The sequence below is a fragment of the Fusarium coffeatum genome (assembly GCF_003316985.1).
Source record: "Fusarium coffeatum strain FIESC_28 chromosome Unknown BRIP53273_contig_105, whole genome shotgun sequence".
NCBI classification, from domain to species: Eukaryota; Fungi; Ascomycota; class Sordariomycetes; order Hypocreales; family Nectriaceae; genus Fusarium; species Fusarium coffeatum.
Genome location: NW_022157898.1, coordinates 65,656 through 79,537, shown reverse-complemented (window position 1 = coordinate 79,537; position 13,882 = coordinate 65,656). Strand labels below are relative to the sequence as shown.

General features: G+C 48.2%; 4 protein-coding genes across 4 annotated transcripts; 2 read left to right on the top strand and 2 right to left on the bottom strand.

Annotated features, from left to right (window-relative positions):
* Nucleotides 1-201: 201 nt before the first annotated feature.
* Nucleotides 202-1,799, bottom strand: FIESC28_04794 (uncharacterized protein; the record flags this gene model as incomplete). Its single annotated transcript, XM_031158941.1, has 2 exons — nt 202-1,716; nt 1,779-1,799. 2 exons carry the CDS (start codon nt 1,797-1,799, stop codon nt 202-204), a joined length of 1,536 nt encoding a protein of 511 aa, XP_031017018.1.
* Nucleotides 1,800-2,937: 1,138 nt separating this feature from the next.
* On the top strand, nt 2,938-5,318 carry FIESC28_04793 (uncharacterized protein; the record flags this gene model as incomplete). The annotated part of the gene is made up of 2 exons (XM_031158940.1): nt 2,938-3,063; nt 3,144-5,318. The coding sequence occupies 2 exons, from the start codon at nt 2,938-2,940 to the stop codon at nt 5,316-5,318; spliced, it is 2,301 nt and encodes a 766-aa protein (XP_031017017.1).
* Nucleotides 5,319-10,440: 5,122 nt separating this feature from the next.
* Nucleotides 10,441-11,556, top strand: FIESC28_04792 (uncharacterized protein; the record flags this gene model as incomplete). The annotated part of the gene is made up of 1 exon (XM_031158939.1): nt 10,441-11,556. One exon carries the CDS (start codon nt 10,441-10,443, stop codon nt 11,554-11,556), a length of 1,116 nt encoding a protein of 371 aa, XP_031017016.1.
* Nucleotides 11,557-12,020: 464 nt separating this feature from the next.
* Nucleotides 12,021-13,169, bottom strand: FIESC28_04791 (uncharacterized protein; the record flags this gene model as incomplete). The annotated part of the gene is made up of 2 exons (XM_031158938.1): nt 12,021-12,371; nt 12,420-13,169. 2 exons carry the CDS (start codon nt 13,167-13,169, stop codon nt 12,021-12,023), a joined length of 1,101 nt encoding a protein of 366 aa, XP_031017015.1.
* Between the last annotated feature and the right edge of the window lie 713 nt (nt 13,170-13,882).

Sequence of the window (13,882 nt, the reverse complement as noted above, 5' to 3'; positions counted from 1 at the left end):
GGAGGATATATCAAGCAGTTGAATCATCAAAAAGGACGTTGTATGTCCAAAGTATTCTTGTTCCATTTCGCTACGTCTATACATATCCCCTTTTGTCCTTCCTCATGAATCCTAATACTCCAAAATAACACCATGTTCCTCCTCTTATAACGGGACGTAAAGGCGTTCGCTCATGATAGTGATGTGCATTTATCGCTAATTTCAGTCCGACTTTTCTGCCAGCTTTTTCGCTTTTTGGCTTACTTGGTCCTTCTTGTACTTGGAGTACTTCTCGCCCAAGTACCTCACTGTTCTTGAGATGCCACCCATCAAAAGCCCCTTCACACTCTGCACTGTACTTGGCCAGTTGACTGTCTGCTTAATGGCAATGCGCACTGTCTCGTGAAGCTTCTGGGGTTCATCAGTGGCAATACGGCGCTCGAAGTCTCCTCCCTGCATCTTCTTGACGGCAGTACCATCATCGTCCGTGGAGGCCTTCATGAGCTCGTTGAACTCTCCGCGAGGAATGCCGAACCGCTTCTGGTACTGGAAATAGACGCGTGATCGGAAGGTTTGGGGCAGACGTCTGACCATGTTACCGCGGCGCTTGGGGTCCATGTCCTGCTGGAGTCTGTTGTGGGGTTCAGGGTCCATGATCCAATCAGTGTCGTCAATACGGCAAGATCCTGTGAAGTCGACGTTGGGAAGTGTCTTGACGAGCGGTGCGTAGAGGCGGCGGAAGTGAACGATGTTGTTGTCGACGATATTTGTCACCTTGCTCTTGTTCTCCGTGGGAAGAGCCATACGGGGATCACCCAGATAGCTGAGGCCAGCGATAGTGCTGTACAGCTCGACCTCTGTAAATTCCGGAGGTAGGAGAAGTAGAGCGGTTCGGAGGGCAGCGATGAGGTTGTGCTGGTTAGCGAGTCGTACACGAGGATGGTCGCGAAGAATCTTGACAGGCTTTTGAAGGCGACCAGCAAGATACAAGCTATCCCACGACGAGAGATCATGGACTAGGTTATCGATGCTTGTTACACCGTACTTAATAAGCATGCCATTGACCTCTACGAAGGGGTTGAAGTAGACTCCAGCACCCCAGTTTTGCACGCGCGAAACAGTGCCGGATCCCAGGGACGCAAGACCAGAGTAGTGGTTGCGATGTTGCTTCATGTTGATGGAATGCCAGTGCTCAACATGCGATACTCCAAAGATAAAGTCGAGCACCTTGGGAGAGCCCTTTTGCGACTTGATGAGTGCCTCTGGAGGATTCGGGTGGACAGCACGAAACTCGGACTCGGAGATGTTGGCCTTGGCAGCGCTTTGAGGAAAGACTCCAGAACCGTATGCGAAACAGTATACGATGGGCGCATTGAACTGGCGCAACATGAGGCGCAAAGCTTCTTTGAGCTCATAGTTAATGACCATGTGCTGGTTTGCTCCAAAGAGGCGATGCGGCAGGTCAGCAAAGGTGCTGATTTTGGTATCGAGGTCTTCCCATTCTGTGCTGAAGATGTTGAGCTTGCTGGCTTTTGGTTCTGAGGATGCGCTGCTTGCGATGGATTCATCGCTGGTCTTTGCCGAGCTTGCCGAGCTGCTGACGCTCGAGGATTTTGACGAGTCGGAGTACCATCGCGGTGAGAAGGATTGTTGTGTTGAGCTTAGTTGTCGTGGGAAGATCTGGAGGAGGCGGGAGTGACAGGGTCGAAGGGATATGGCTCGAGTTGTCACTGAGGACTATGAGAAGCTGTTAGAGGGAGGATTCAATATGGATGGAGGGGCATGTGTTGGGAACTTACCCTGAGGCCAATTGAGGCCATTGCTAGAAAGTTTTGAGTGGTAACAGAAGATGCCAAGTATTGTGATGATAACTATGGAAGTACAGGAAGTGGTGGTACAGCAGCTATAGCTGCGTTGGCTCTTAGGAATGCTCTAACAGCTACCTGGCGAGATGCTCCATGCGCAATAGTAAATGTTGAGCCAAGAACAAGACAAGACAAGTCAAGCTCTTAGGATCAACTCTGGACCGATATTGAATCGACGTCAGTGGAGCATGTACAGTCAGCGTATAGACGTTGAGTTGATCGTCGAGTCTGACGATATAGGCTTGACCTTTTTCGAAGCTGAAGCTCAAGCTCGACAGGTAGAAAATAGATGAAGTGGATCACGAGAGAATGTGGGATGGCCAATGAAAAGGGTCTTTCCCGAAAGAGACAGGGTCCCCTCCATCATTTCGTCAGGTACTGCTACGTCACTGGACGATTTGGAACTTGGCAACAGAAGAGAGGAACATTCAGGAACGTTTCTACCAGGATGCGTCATTGATTGGAGAGATGGAGTAACAAGCTATACAGGGATGTTTTAAGCTGTTTCCTTGTGGCTTATGAAGCAGTCTAGCTCATGATTGCAAGGTGAGAGCATTGGCGTTAGTAGAAGCTAGATTAGAAAGTTGACTATGTTAGCAGTCATTGTAAACTCATGAACTCATCAAAGTTTCATCATTTAACTGAGGGGCTTACCGGAACCCGTTGATAACTCTATAAACTACTATATTAATTATTGAATCTTTATCAGATTACAGCTAGCCAATAGATAACACAAAAGCTCTAGGAGGTGGCTTGACTGTTAAGAGTGGCTGAGAGGGACATCTACCCTACAAGATTTAGAACATCATTAGGAAAGAGCATGCGCGCTCCTTCCTCATCAACACCATGCCAGTTCAGTGATTCACTGCTCAAGGCAGAAGCATTTCTGAGAGTATCTATTTACTCCAAGGTATCAAAAACCTTTCTACATCCTTCATCCTTCATCCTTCATTCTTCAGCCCGCCTCTCTGGAGCTCATGCAGGGACCCAGTGGGTCACGTGATAGCGCAAGCTGCTGTGGTGATTCTAAACAATGCGTTCTGCGACCGCGATTTCTCATGCACTCCATCAACTTTAGTTCACAACCCCCAAAATGCGATCCTTCACGCCCAGCGGCAAAGATGGGCGTGGAAGCCGCAGAAGCTCAATGACCAATAACAGGTTCAGGGCCAGTACTAGCAATATTGATCGCCCCCAAACCACACTGCGACAGTCCAGGGTAAGTCAACAACCAAAACAAAACAAAACAAACAATGCCGAGAGCGTCAATTGTCTCTGACCGCGAAGCCATGATCGCAGATCGCATCCTTCCGATCAAGTACCCAACCATCCTATAACCTATTCACTGGCGAGTCCAACCTACCTCGCCCTGCCTCTCGACAAAGCCACGCCCCAGAATCTGTCCGCCCCGGCTCGCGCGAAAGTCATAAGGAGAATATGGCGCCCCCCGACGCGGACGAGTACGAAAAGTATAGGCGGCAGATCGAGGCGTTGAAGGCGGAGATCGGAACACTGGAATACCGTATGCAAACAACTGAGCAAGAGAAGGAAATCGCCCTGTCAACAAATAACGGCAAACTCGAGCAAGCTCGTAGGAGAGAGCAAGATGAAGCCCAACAGCGACAAGCTGCTGAGGCTGAGCGCCAGAAAGCAGTCGAACAAGCCGAAGCTCTACGAAGAGAACTAGAGGACGTCAAAGAGTCGGTCGAGGAGGATAAGAAGAAGCTGGAGCGCAAAGCTCGTGACGCAGAGGATGAGGCCCGTTTGCTTCAGGATCAGCTTGAGGACCTGTCCGCTGCCAAGGACGAAGCAGCGCGAATTGCCGACCGTAAAGTCACCGACATGGAGATGCAGATCGCTGCTGCCCAAAAGACGGTTAAAGAATTCGAGCAGGAGAACGAGCAGCGAGAGAATATCCTTCAACAAACACAAGCCCAATTGGCCGAGAAGGATGGTCATATTGCCAACCTCGAAGCCGATGTTCTGCGACTCAAGGCACAGAGCGGCGACGCCGAGACGATGGACATCATCAGACAAGAACTTTCCGAACAGGTTCAACATATTCGCAACCTCGAGTCTACAAACCGCGATCAACTCTCCGAGCTTAAGCATCTACGAGCATTGAGCAAAGCAGTTGAAGTTGTCGAGGAAGAGAAGCGAAGCCTACAACGAAAACTGGAGTACGCGGAGACGATTGAAGCAGAGCTTACCGAAGCCCGTATCCAGCGACAGCGTCTTGAGGACGAGCGATTGGCCTGGTCTGCGTACCTCGAGAATGCTGCTGCGGCTGACGCATCCGAATTCGACTCACCAGAGGCCGTGGCGAGAGCTCTGGTGGAGGAGCGCCTAAACAATGCCTCTTTCGTTGAGAAGGTGGGCGCTCTGCAAGCTGAGATGAGTGCGGCACAGAACACGATCCAGTCCCTGAACGAAGAGAAGGCTCAGCTCAAGGGCGAAGTCGAGAAGGCCAAGGGCGCTGCCAGCGCAAATAATGCCGACAAGGCTCGCGCGCGACTTGAACGACAGCGTGCCATGGCTGTCAAGGAGGTGGAATACCTTCGCGCACAGCTGAAGACTTTCGATGTGGAGGACGAGACGCTTCAACCCGAGAAGTTCGACGAAGCCCGCGCACAACGTGTCCAAGAGCTTGAAGAGCTCGTTGACCAGTACAAGAAGGAGGTTCAGACACTACACACTGAACTTTCATCTCTTGAGCCTTCGGCAACAGGCACCCCACAGCCAGTTACAGGCAGCAAGCGATCGAGAGCGGAGGATGACAGCACTCACGAACAGCTTGGACAGCTTACAAGAAAGAAGCGCAAGCTGGAAGAGGAGCTGACAAAGGCTCAGAACAAGATTGCTCTATTGGAGAAGGACGTTTCTACAAGCCGCGAGCAATTGAAGGCTGCCAAGCAGTCTACACAAACACGCGTCTTGTCGCTCAAGTCAAACCCTACATCAGACTTTGAAGCGATCAAGCGCTCTACCCTCGAAGCTCTGAAGAAGGAGAACGAGGATCTTCTAGCCACACTTCGCGGCAAACCATCCACATCCATGATTCCGACCTCCGTCCTGTCCGCCATGGAGCGCGAGATCACAGCCGCAAAATCCGAAACAGCATCCGCCGAGAAGCGAACTCGTCGCCTTAAGGAAGTCTGGGGTTCCAAGTCCCAAGAGTTCAAGGAAGCCATCTTCTCCACGCTCGGCTGGACTGTGACGTTCATTCCCAACGGCAAGATGCGCGTTGAGAGCACTTTCTACCCCTCGCAAACCGACGAGCACGAGAACTCGATCGTGTTTGATGGCGAGCGTGGTACGATGAAGGTTGGTGGCGGCCCGCGAAGTGATTTCGCGAGAAGAATTAGTGATCAGATTGGGTTCTGGGTTAGGGAGAAGGGATGTATTCCTGGATTCCTGGCTGCGTTGACACTGGAGTTTTATGAGGAGCATAGCAAGGCGACTAAGGAGGCGTGAGCATGAGTTGGCTGCGGCGCCATTCTCTGCACAGGCGAAACAATTTTGGGAAATACCGAGCACCTGAAGAGCGATCGTGCAGCTGAGGTGGAGGCAATGAGCAGGACGGCACTGTAAGCACCATTACCTGCGCTGGCGAAACGATTGTGGAAACGTCTGGAAGACATCAAGCACCTGAAGATCGATCTTGCAGCTCCTGGCTTCGCCTCAACTTCAAATGGACGATTTTGTTTTGGTTGCCTCTTCGCCTCGTCTCGACTTCAAGGGCATGCGAACCCACTACCCCCGTCAACAAGCGATTCGACGCCAGCGTCTATGGCAACATATCTCCAGGTATGGAATATTCCAATGTGAGAGTTGAGCCTTCATCTCCTCATGATGAGCATCATATGATGGATGTAGAGGAACCTGACGAGGGCCTGGCTAGGCTTCGTCTCGAATTCAACGGTCTGGCTTCGCCTCGAACTCAAAGAGACTGGCTTTCTTCTGTCTGTGAGGGTTACGGGTGTGATTTGATGATAAGATTAATACCCTTTGTACATTTGCCATTTTACAAAACGGAATCGGGCGTTGAGGATTTGTGTATATAGAGAATGAGCATGGACACGGATGTCGAAGCCTGTCTGTATACCTAGACAAATGAGTTACTTTGTGAACTAATGGACAAAGTTTGCTGTTTAATCTATTGACTTGAAGTATCTCTTTGACTCACGCCAGTGATATAGTGTTTCTTCTCAATGTTGAAGGGTCCGACCTTGCTGTCGCACTTGAGTTGAGGTATCGTGGCTACCTTCGGCTGACTCTCACCACATCAGCAACACCCTACCTCAGTAGCATTGAGGCTATCCCCAAGACTACACCGAACATCTCAATAGCATAACTGTTACCCTCAAACATCAACAAACAATTGACTCTTATCTCAACACTCCCATCGGAACGGATATCATCGCCTTCATTTAAAAGACAATCCACTTCCAAAGGCACCAAGCCAGCCGGCACGGGAATAGCAACCCGCAAAGTATCCACTAGGAACGATCCGTTGAGCCGCCTTTACGTTATAGAGAACAGGGGTCTTGTCATTCCCAGCCTTGAGGCTTATTATTATCTGAATTCTTAGTTGTCAGGTAACGTAATTAATGCGATAGCTATTTAATGGACGGGTAAATGTAATTGTATTGGGTATTTGTTCTTGCAGTGGCGAGGTTTGGTTGTCGAACCACTTTGGGAGTGATCGACTGACGGGTTGAAAAACGTTTTTCGCTCGGGCCGAAGCAAGCCTTGATCTGTAAGGTACGGCAGGCAAGAAACGGAGTTCGATCAGAGTAATCAGTCATTCTGTCAGGCACAGAGTCAATGATCGACAGTTATGAGAACACATTAACTATAATCACTATTAATAAATGTCTTTGTCTGTCAAACTCAATTGAACCCTTCTTTTCATCACGATCTTCTCCAACTCTTGAATGTGGGGAAGTACGAAAAACTCCAAATTTTCTCTTACAATTTGGAGAAAGTCGATATTCTCCACACTCAATTTACACTCAAAGAAGCTGTAGATAGCCTCGCCTTTCCCCATGGAGATTTACGTAAAGAAACCAAGTCAACACCCGGGGGAGACTCCCCTTTAGATCGTGGAGTATTGATATCGTGAATTGGAAAAATTTTCCCATATCAAAAAGGAGCATGACTGAGTGGAGACGCTCTTCATAGCGTTGTTTTTTTTTACTATGGGCCCGGACCGGTTCTTGTTTTAAAGATCTTTACTTTATAATGGGGCGACCGAACTTGACTTTTCTTCTCCCTCGCTTTGTTTCCTGTTCCCTTGTAATTCTGGTTATTTCCAGATTCTAAGTCTTCAATATGGCTGTCGGAAAAGTTACTGATGATGCTCCCGTTGTGGGTGAGAAGGGCGTCGTGAATGATGCTGATGAGAGAGGTGGTCCTATTGTTAAGGAACCCTTCACCGCAACAGGGGAGGAATATGAACAAGATGATTTCATGACCAGAACGGGATTGAACGCCAAGTCTTTTACCAGAAAACATTATGGTCTGGGTCTTGTCGAGTTGGATCGTAAGATGAAGCCCAGACATCTTCAGATGGTTGCTATTGGAGGATCTATCGGTGCTGGATTCTTTGTTGGTTCAGGTTCTGCTCTGAGCAAGGGTGTAAGTCAAAACATCGACTTGGTATGATCCAATATTGACTTGACTGTTAGGGCCCTGCTACTCTGTTCATCGACTTCTTCCTCGTGGGGGTCATGGTCTTCAACGTCGTCTACGCCATGGGTGAATTAGCTGTCATGTATCCCATCTCAGGCGGTTTCTACACCTACGCAGCACGCTTCATCGACCCAGCATTTGGTTTCGCAATGGCTTGGAACTACACCCTTCAATGGGCCGCCACACTTCCTCTGGAACTCACAGTCTGCGCCATCACGATCCAGTACTGGGCCCCTGACTCAAATCCCGGTATATGGATCGCCGTTTTCCTTGCTGCGATTATCATTCTCAACATGTTTGGCACTATTGGATACGCTGAGGAGGAATTCTGGGCTGCGTGCTTCAAGTTGACGTCTATTTCGATTTTCATGATCATTGCGCTTGTGTTGGTCTGTGGAGGAGGACCATCGAGTGGAAGTTACGACACATACCAAGGATTCAAGTTGTGGCACGATCCAGGCGCCTTCAAGAACGGATTCAAGGGCTTTTGCTCTGTTTTCGTTACTGCGGCGTTCTCATTCGCGGGATCAGAACTCGTTGGTCTTGCAGCTGCGGAATCTCGAAACCCCACTGAATCAGTTCCCAAGGCTATCAAGCAAGTCTTTTGGCGAATCTGCTTGTTCTACATCGTTGCATTGCTGTTCATCGGTCTTTTGGTCAGCTGCAACGACGAGAATCTCCTAAGCTCAAGCTCCTACTCCAACAGCGCGGCATCACCCTTCGTTCTCGTCGGAAAGTACTCCGGTCTTCACGGTCTTGATCATTACATGAACGCCGTCATCCTTTCATCCGTCCTATCTCTCGGCATTGCTTCCGTATACGGAGGCTCTCGCACGCTTCTCGCTCTCGCACAGCAAGGTTTTGCGCCCAAGATCTTCACGTGGGTTGATCGTGCGGGACGACCTTTGCCATCCGTTGCGTTCATTATTGCGTTTGGATGTCTTGCTTTCTTGAACTTGGATGCTGCTGGTCCTGTTATTTTCGATTGGCTTCTTGCTTTGTCCGGTTTGGCTATGCTTGTTTGCTGGGGATCTATCTGTCTCGCGCATATCCGATTCCGAGCTGCGTGGAAGTACAATGGCCATACGCTTGATGAGATTCCTTTCAAGGCCATAGGTGGTGTTTGGGGATCATGGATTGGTCTGATTTTCGTTGTTCTCATTCTTATTGCACAGGTAAGTTTCAAGTTTGCCCCCCTTCTTCTGACAGCCATCTAACAATTCACAGTTCTACGTTGCCATCGTTGCCCCAGTAGGCGAGTCAGGAATGGGAACCGCCGAAGACTTCTTCATGCAATATCTCGGTCTGCCCATTGTTCTGGCCTTCTGGCTCGGAGGATGGATCTGGAAGCGAACAAGCTGGATCAGTATCGAGAAGATCGATATCGATACAGGACGACGTGAACATGACTGGGATTCTATCAACGCTTGGCGGGCTGAGCTCGCCACGTTTCCTTGGTATAAGCGATTGATGTATACGCTGTTTTAGAGTTTGCGTGGATATGATTAAGATTTAGAGTTAATGAATTGCGAAAAGTTCTGGATTTCTGGTATGAGATGGGATTGATAACTGGCCTCTTGGATCTGTGAAGTGGTTTGGTTCTTTGGTTAAGTGTGCGATTGTTGGTCGGTTGTATGTTCAAGTACACGACCTAATCATGGTCTTTGTCTTGTAGCTGAGGATATCCACAAAGGGCTGCGCTTCAGTTTTGTAGAAAGCCATGATTGTTCTGCCGTACTCTGAGAACATGCCCATATTCAAAACACAATGGCTGTTCTCAATACTCGACACGGTTTCTACAAAAGCCACACAGTACCCACCGACTTACATTAGCAAGAATCTAATTCAAATAAAATCAAGTTCGAATCAGAGATCATTACTAACATATCACAGAAAATCCAAAATGGACGAACAAGGCGACGTCGTCATGGGCGGCACATCCGATTCCTTCCCAGAACCATCCCCCTTCCTAACCATCCAAGCCAAAACAGCATTCGCAACCCACCTCAACTTTCTCATCAAACTAACCAATGAACCCATCCCTAATCTAGGCTCCGAGAAAGAACAAATCGAATTCCTCATTCAAAAGTCACAGGCTGTAGCCGACCTTGTTCAGCTTCTGCAAATTAGTTCCGACATACTTGCTGAGCTTGACTCACACTGGCCACGCTGGTCATGTCCAACTTACTGTTAGAGAGACCCAAGAATAGAGGAAGCGAAGAAGACCAGAAAAGTGTGCTAGGTATTGTCAATATTGCGGATCTTACTGTTTATATATAACCCAACACAATACAATCTGTTTGAAGGTGTTTCTAATAATGATTGCTATCTTGAGAATCTAGGGATGTTTGATTATGATATATGAAATCTCTAAGTCGAGACCTGCTTTTCTGTGTAAACCTTATGTTTATGTCTCTACGGAGATCCATCAAGGTTACCGAGCGCAGACATCTTTCGTGTAAGTTACACCCGCCTCTTTACAGGAATATCAGTCAGTTAAGACTATCCTGATATGGATTGGTTCATCAAGCATCGTTTTCCTATCATATGTAACCTCAACTTCTTGCCAGGTATTTCAGAAGGATATCCTGATAGGACCGGAGCTTTTCGTTGAACTCTCTCCACTTGATTGCATTCATACATAATGAACTACCTATTCAAGAACTTCGCCTAATTTCAACCTCTTGGCATGAACACGCGAGTATAAACTAAACTGATGCTATTGCATGACTATAGCGATCTTTGCCACAGAAAGCAGGTTGTTAAGTATAACTCCATATTTTATGCAACTCACTTATCATTCGGAGATAATAATGGCCTCCGGTAAAGGCGGGGTTGATACAACTTCGACCTGCATCATATATGCTCAACTCACATATAAATTACGGCAAATTCGATCAAAATGGAGGACTCTCAAGTATCTCGTTCTAAATCCAAAATGAGCGAAGTAGCAAACTCCAACGTCGTCGTCATCGGCGGAGGCATCGTCGGCGCCTCAATCGCCTGGCACTTATCCTCCGAAACAAACGTAACCGTCATAGCAGAAGACATCGGCGGCGTAGCAACGTCCAACTCATTCGCCTGGCTAAACGCTGCATCGACAGATAAGAAGTTCTACTATGACTTCCGTCTTCGCTCGATGAAGCGATGGAAGGAAATCGAACAGGTCTTTGATTCGCTCCCGATTCACTGGGGTGGTACAACGACATGGGATAAGTCACCCGAGCAACTTGAAGCCGCAAAGACCAATGCTTCAGCTTGGGGCTACGATGTTATAAGGGTTGATAAGACGGAGATTGAGGAGATTGAACCACATGTTGAAGAAGCTCTTTTGCCTGAGTGGGGTCTTGCGTATGGACAAGAGGGTGCTCTTGAGGCTGAGATTGCTGCTCAGAAAATGATCGAGCAGGTCGAGGAAAGGGGAGGAAAGGTTCTCGAGACAAGAGCTAAAGGGTTCACCAAGAGTGATGGTCGTATCAGCGGCGTTGTTCTTGACTCTGGAGAGACTGTTCTAGCCGATCATGTCGTCGTGGCCGCTGGTCTGGGCAGTGTCGCCCTCCTCGCAACAGAAAACATCAAACTCCCCCTCGAAAGTTCAGAAGGTCTCCTAGTCAACACAAAACCCACATCAAAACGCCTCATCAACGGCGTCATCAACGCCCCCGATCTTCACATCCGCCAAACAGTCGAGGGAGCCCTACGCTTCGGCTCGAGCTACGCAGGCGGCGACCTCGGTGATGACGCAGAAAAGACAGCACTGGAACTCTTCGCCAGACTACAAAAGTCAGTCGTTGGTGGTGATGAGCTTGAGTACAGCCATTATACTATCGGAGACAGGGTTTTGCCGGTGGATGATTTGCCTATTCTTGGGGAGACTGGGCTTGAGGGACTAAGTGTTGCTGCTATGCATTCTGGTGTTACTAATGGGGCTCTTGTTGGTGAGCTTTTGAGTAAGATGATTTTGACGGGGGAGAAGGATCCTATTCTAGAGAACTTCCGGCTTGATCGGTTCCCTTGAAAATATAACCTATCGTTAGGGTAGTCAATTAGCTTAATTGGTATTGGCATCTGAGTGCAAGGTTTGTGCAACAAAATCTAGAGTTTAATATGGGTTATCTAGATAGGTAACGGAAGAAATATCCTCTCAGGCTTAGGCTACTAAGACAAATTTACCTAAATGCTTCTTTAAATTACCATAAGATGACTGAACTATTTTACCTCTTATGCCTATAACGGTTAATTCTCCTGACACGCTGCGGGTTATGTAAGATGCTCGATCTCTTATATGATTTTGATTCTGGGGTTGTGATGGCAATCACGAATGATCGAATTCATCGCCAGTTCATATTTGAGATGATTGAATATTCTTATTGTATTGCTAACCCTTGGGTATATCTGCATTCTAGGGTTTACTTGAAAGAGACACCAAATTTCAACAAACCAGGCAGCCTTCCTACTCACATTCGCCAAGTTCCACCCCAACTAAGGATGCACCAGCGAAACCAAACGCGGAAAAGCGTCTAACCAAGGAGGTCCCAGCTTCCAGTTATTAAGATCACATGCAATAGCCTCAAACTCGGGACTGACACAGACCTGCCCACCTTCCATCGTCATGAGCGAACACCCTGGCGGCCACTTCAGCTGCAAAGACTCGAGATACATCTTGACAGAATGCCTCGACTTGATACGCGGATTCGTACAGAGAAAGTCACGAAGATCGGGCCAAGGGATGTAATCGATGCTCACAGGATGGGGATATGTATTTTGGACCTCGGTTGGTAGAAGCCACGGCGGCACGTCCTTGAGCGTCATAGGATCGGGATGTAAGCGCCACTATTAAAGGTTAGTTTATGGTTCATAGGATTCAAAAGGAATACGAACCCTCATAAGTCGATAGGCAAAGAAATAAACGCCAAACAAAGTCTCCACACTGGCCATCTCGAACCCCTTGAGGAAGGAGGTAAGAAAACATGTGACAGCGTTGTCACCGTACGAGTGAAGCGTCATATTAGGCAACGAAGGGTTCCGAGGCAGGGATCGCGCATGAAGAGGATCCTGGGGAAACGCTGCATGGGTTTCGTACAGGATGGCGAAACTGCGGTACTCGAGACAGTCGGACTGGGAGTGATGCTGCACTCCGCATCGACAATCCACGTGCGATGGTGTGGGGAATAAACTTGACATGACCTCGGGTGGTGGCATCTGGATCTCGGGCTCGGGATGAGGCGCTTGTGCTGGTGTTGGTCTACCTGTGCCGTTTGATGTTGCAGATCGCGTTGCGGGGAAGTCCGGGGTCTCGGTGCTAGTATCCATCTCGTACGCTTCACCGGGGTTTTGACCTGTTGATGAAAACACATTCCCAGCCTGTCTTTGACTTGACCTTTGCTGTTGTTGCTGTTGTTGTGAAGCCATCATTTCAGCACCCAACTGAGGCAACGTCCTCAACTGTGCAGAAACAGTATCCAGATTTTTTCGAATCTGCGCAATATCCGATTCCATTCTCTCCATTCTCAGTTTATGCTCCTGGCGATTCTCTCTGTGCTTGACGCGGTCGGCCAGTCGCTTCTGGCTCATCTGAGCCTCTGTGCGGACCCGTCGCTTGGCCGAGCCGCTTGGTGGAGACGCCGACATAGAAGGCTGTAACTTTAATTGTCTTGATTAGGGAGGTGAAAACAAAAAAAGAGTTTTGTTTGGGTCCGTTTGAATCCACTTGTTTCTGAGCGAGGGATTGAGTTGTGAGTTGATTGAGTTGAGATTCAAAGTGAGAAAAGGGGCGCGTCGACGTCGACCAGTTAAATAAAAACTGAAAGGGTTCTGGACCAGAAGAGTAGCAGGGGTTGCAGACACACTGAGAGAGGATGGTATATGAGGCCCCTCGTGTCTAGACTTGGCAATCTATTCTGAGGTTAGTGATGTACACTAGGTAGATTAGGTTGTACAGTCAACGTACGTTACTACTGTATGGGATATGTCAGTTGGTAGTGATAGTCGTAGTGGCAGTAAGAAAAAAAAGGAATGAGAAAGCGTTGAATTTCTCTTGGGTGTGTGAGTTTCTGCCACGACCGACGGGAGAGCCGAAACGCGGGGTAAAGGCCGAGATGAGCACTCACTCTTTTCCTCTTCTGTTCTAGCTCTGCAAGGATTAAAAGAGTTTCTGTTGGGAAACCGTTTTGTTGATTTAGATGTTAAGAGTTTGATTGGTCAGCTGAGATCAGGAACTTGTAACATTTCGACATTCATAAGCAGATAACAGTTTAGAAATTAATATAGCCGGTTTTAGAACATGTATGCTCTGTATTATCCGTGCTAATAATAAGGGTTGTGAGAAACTAGACCCAACAAAG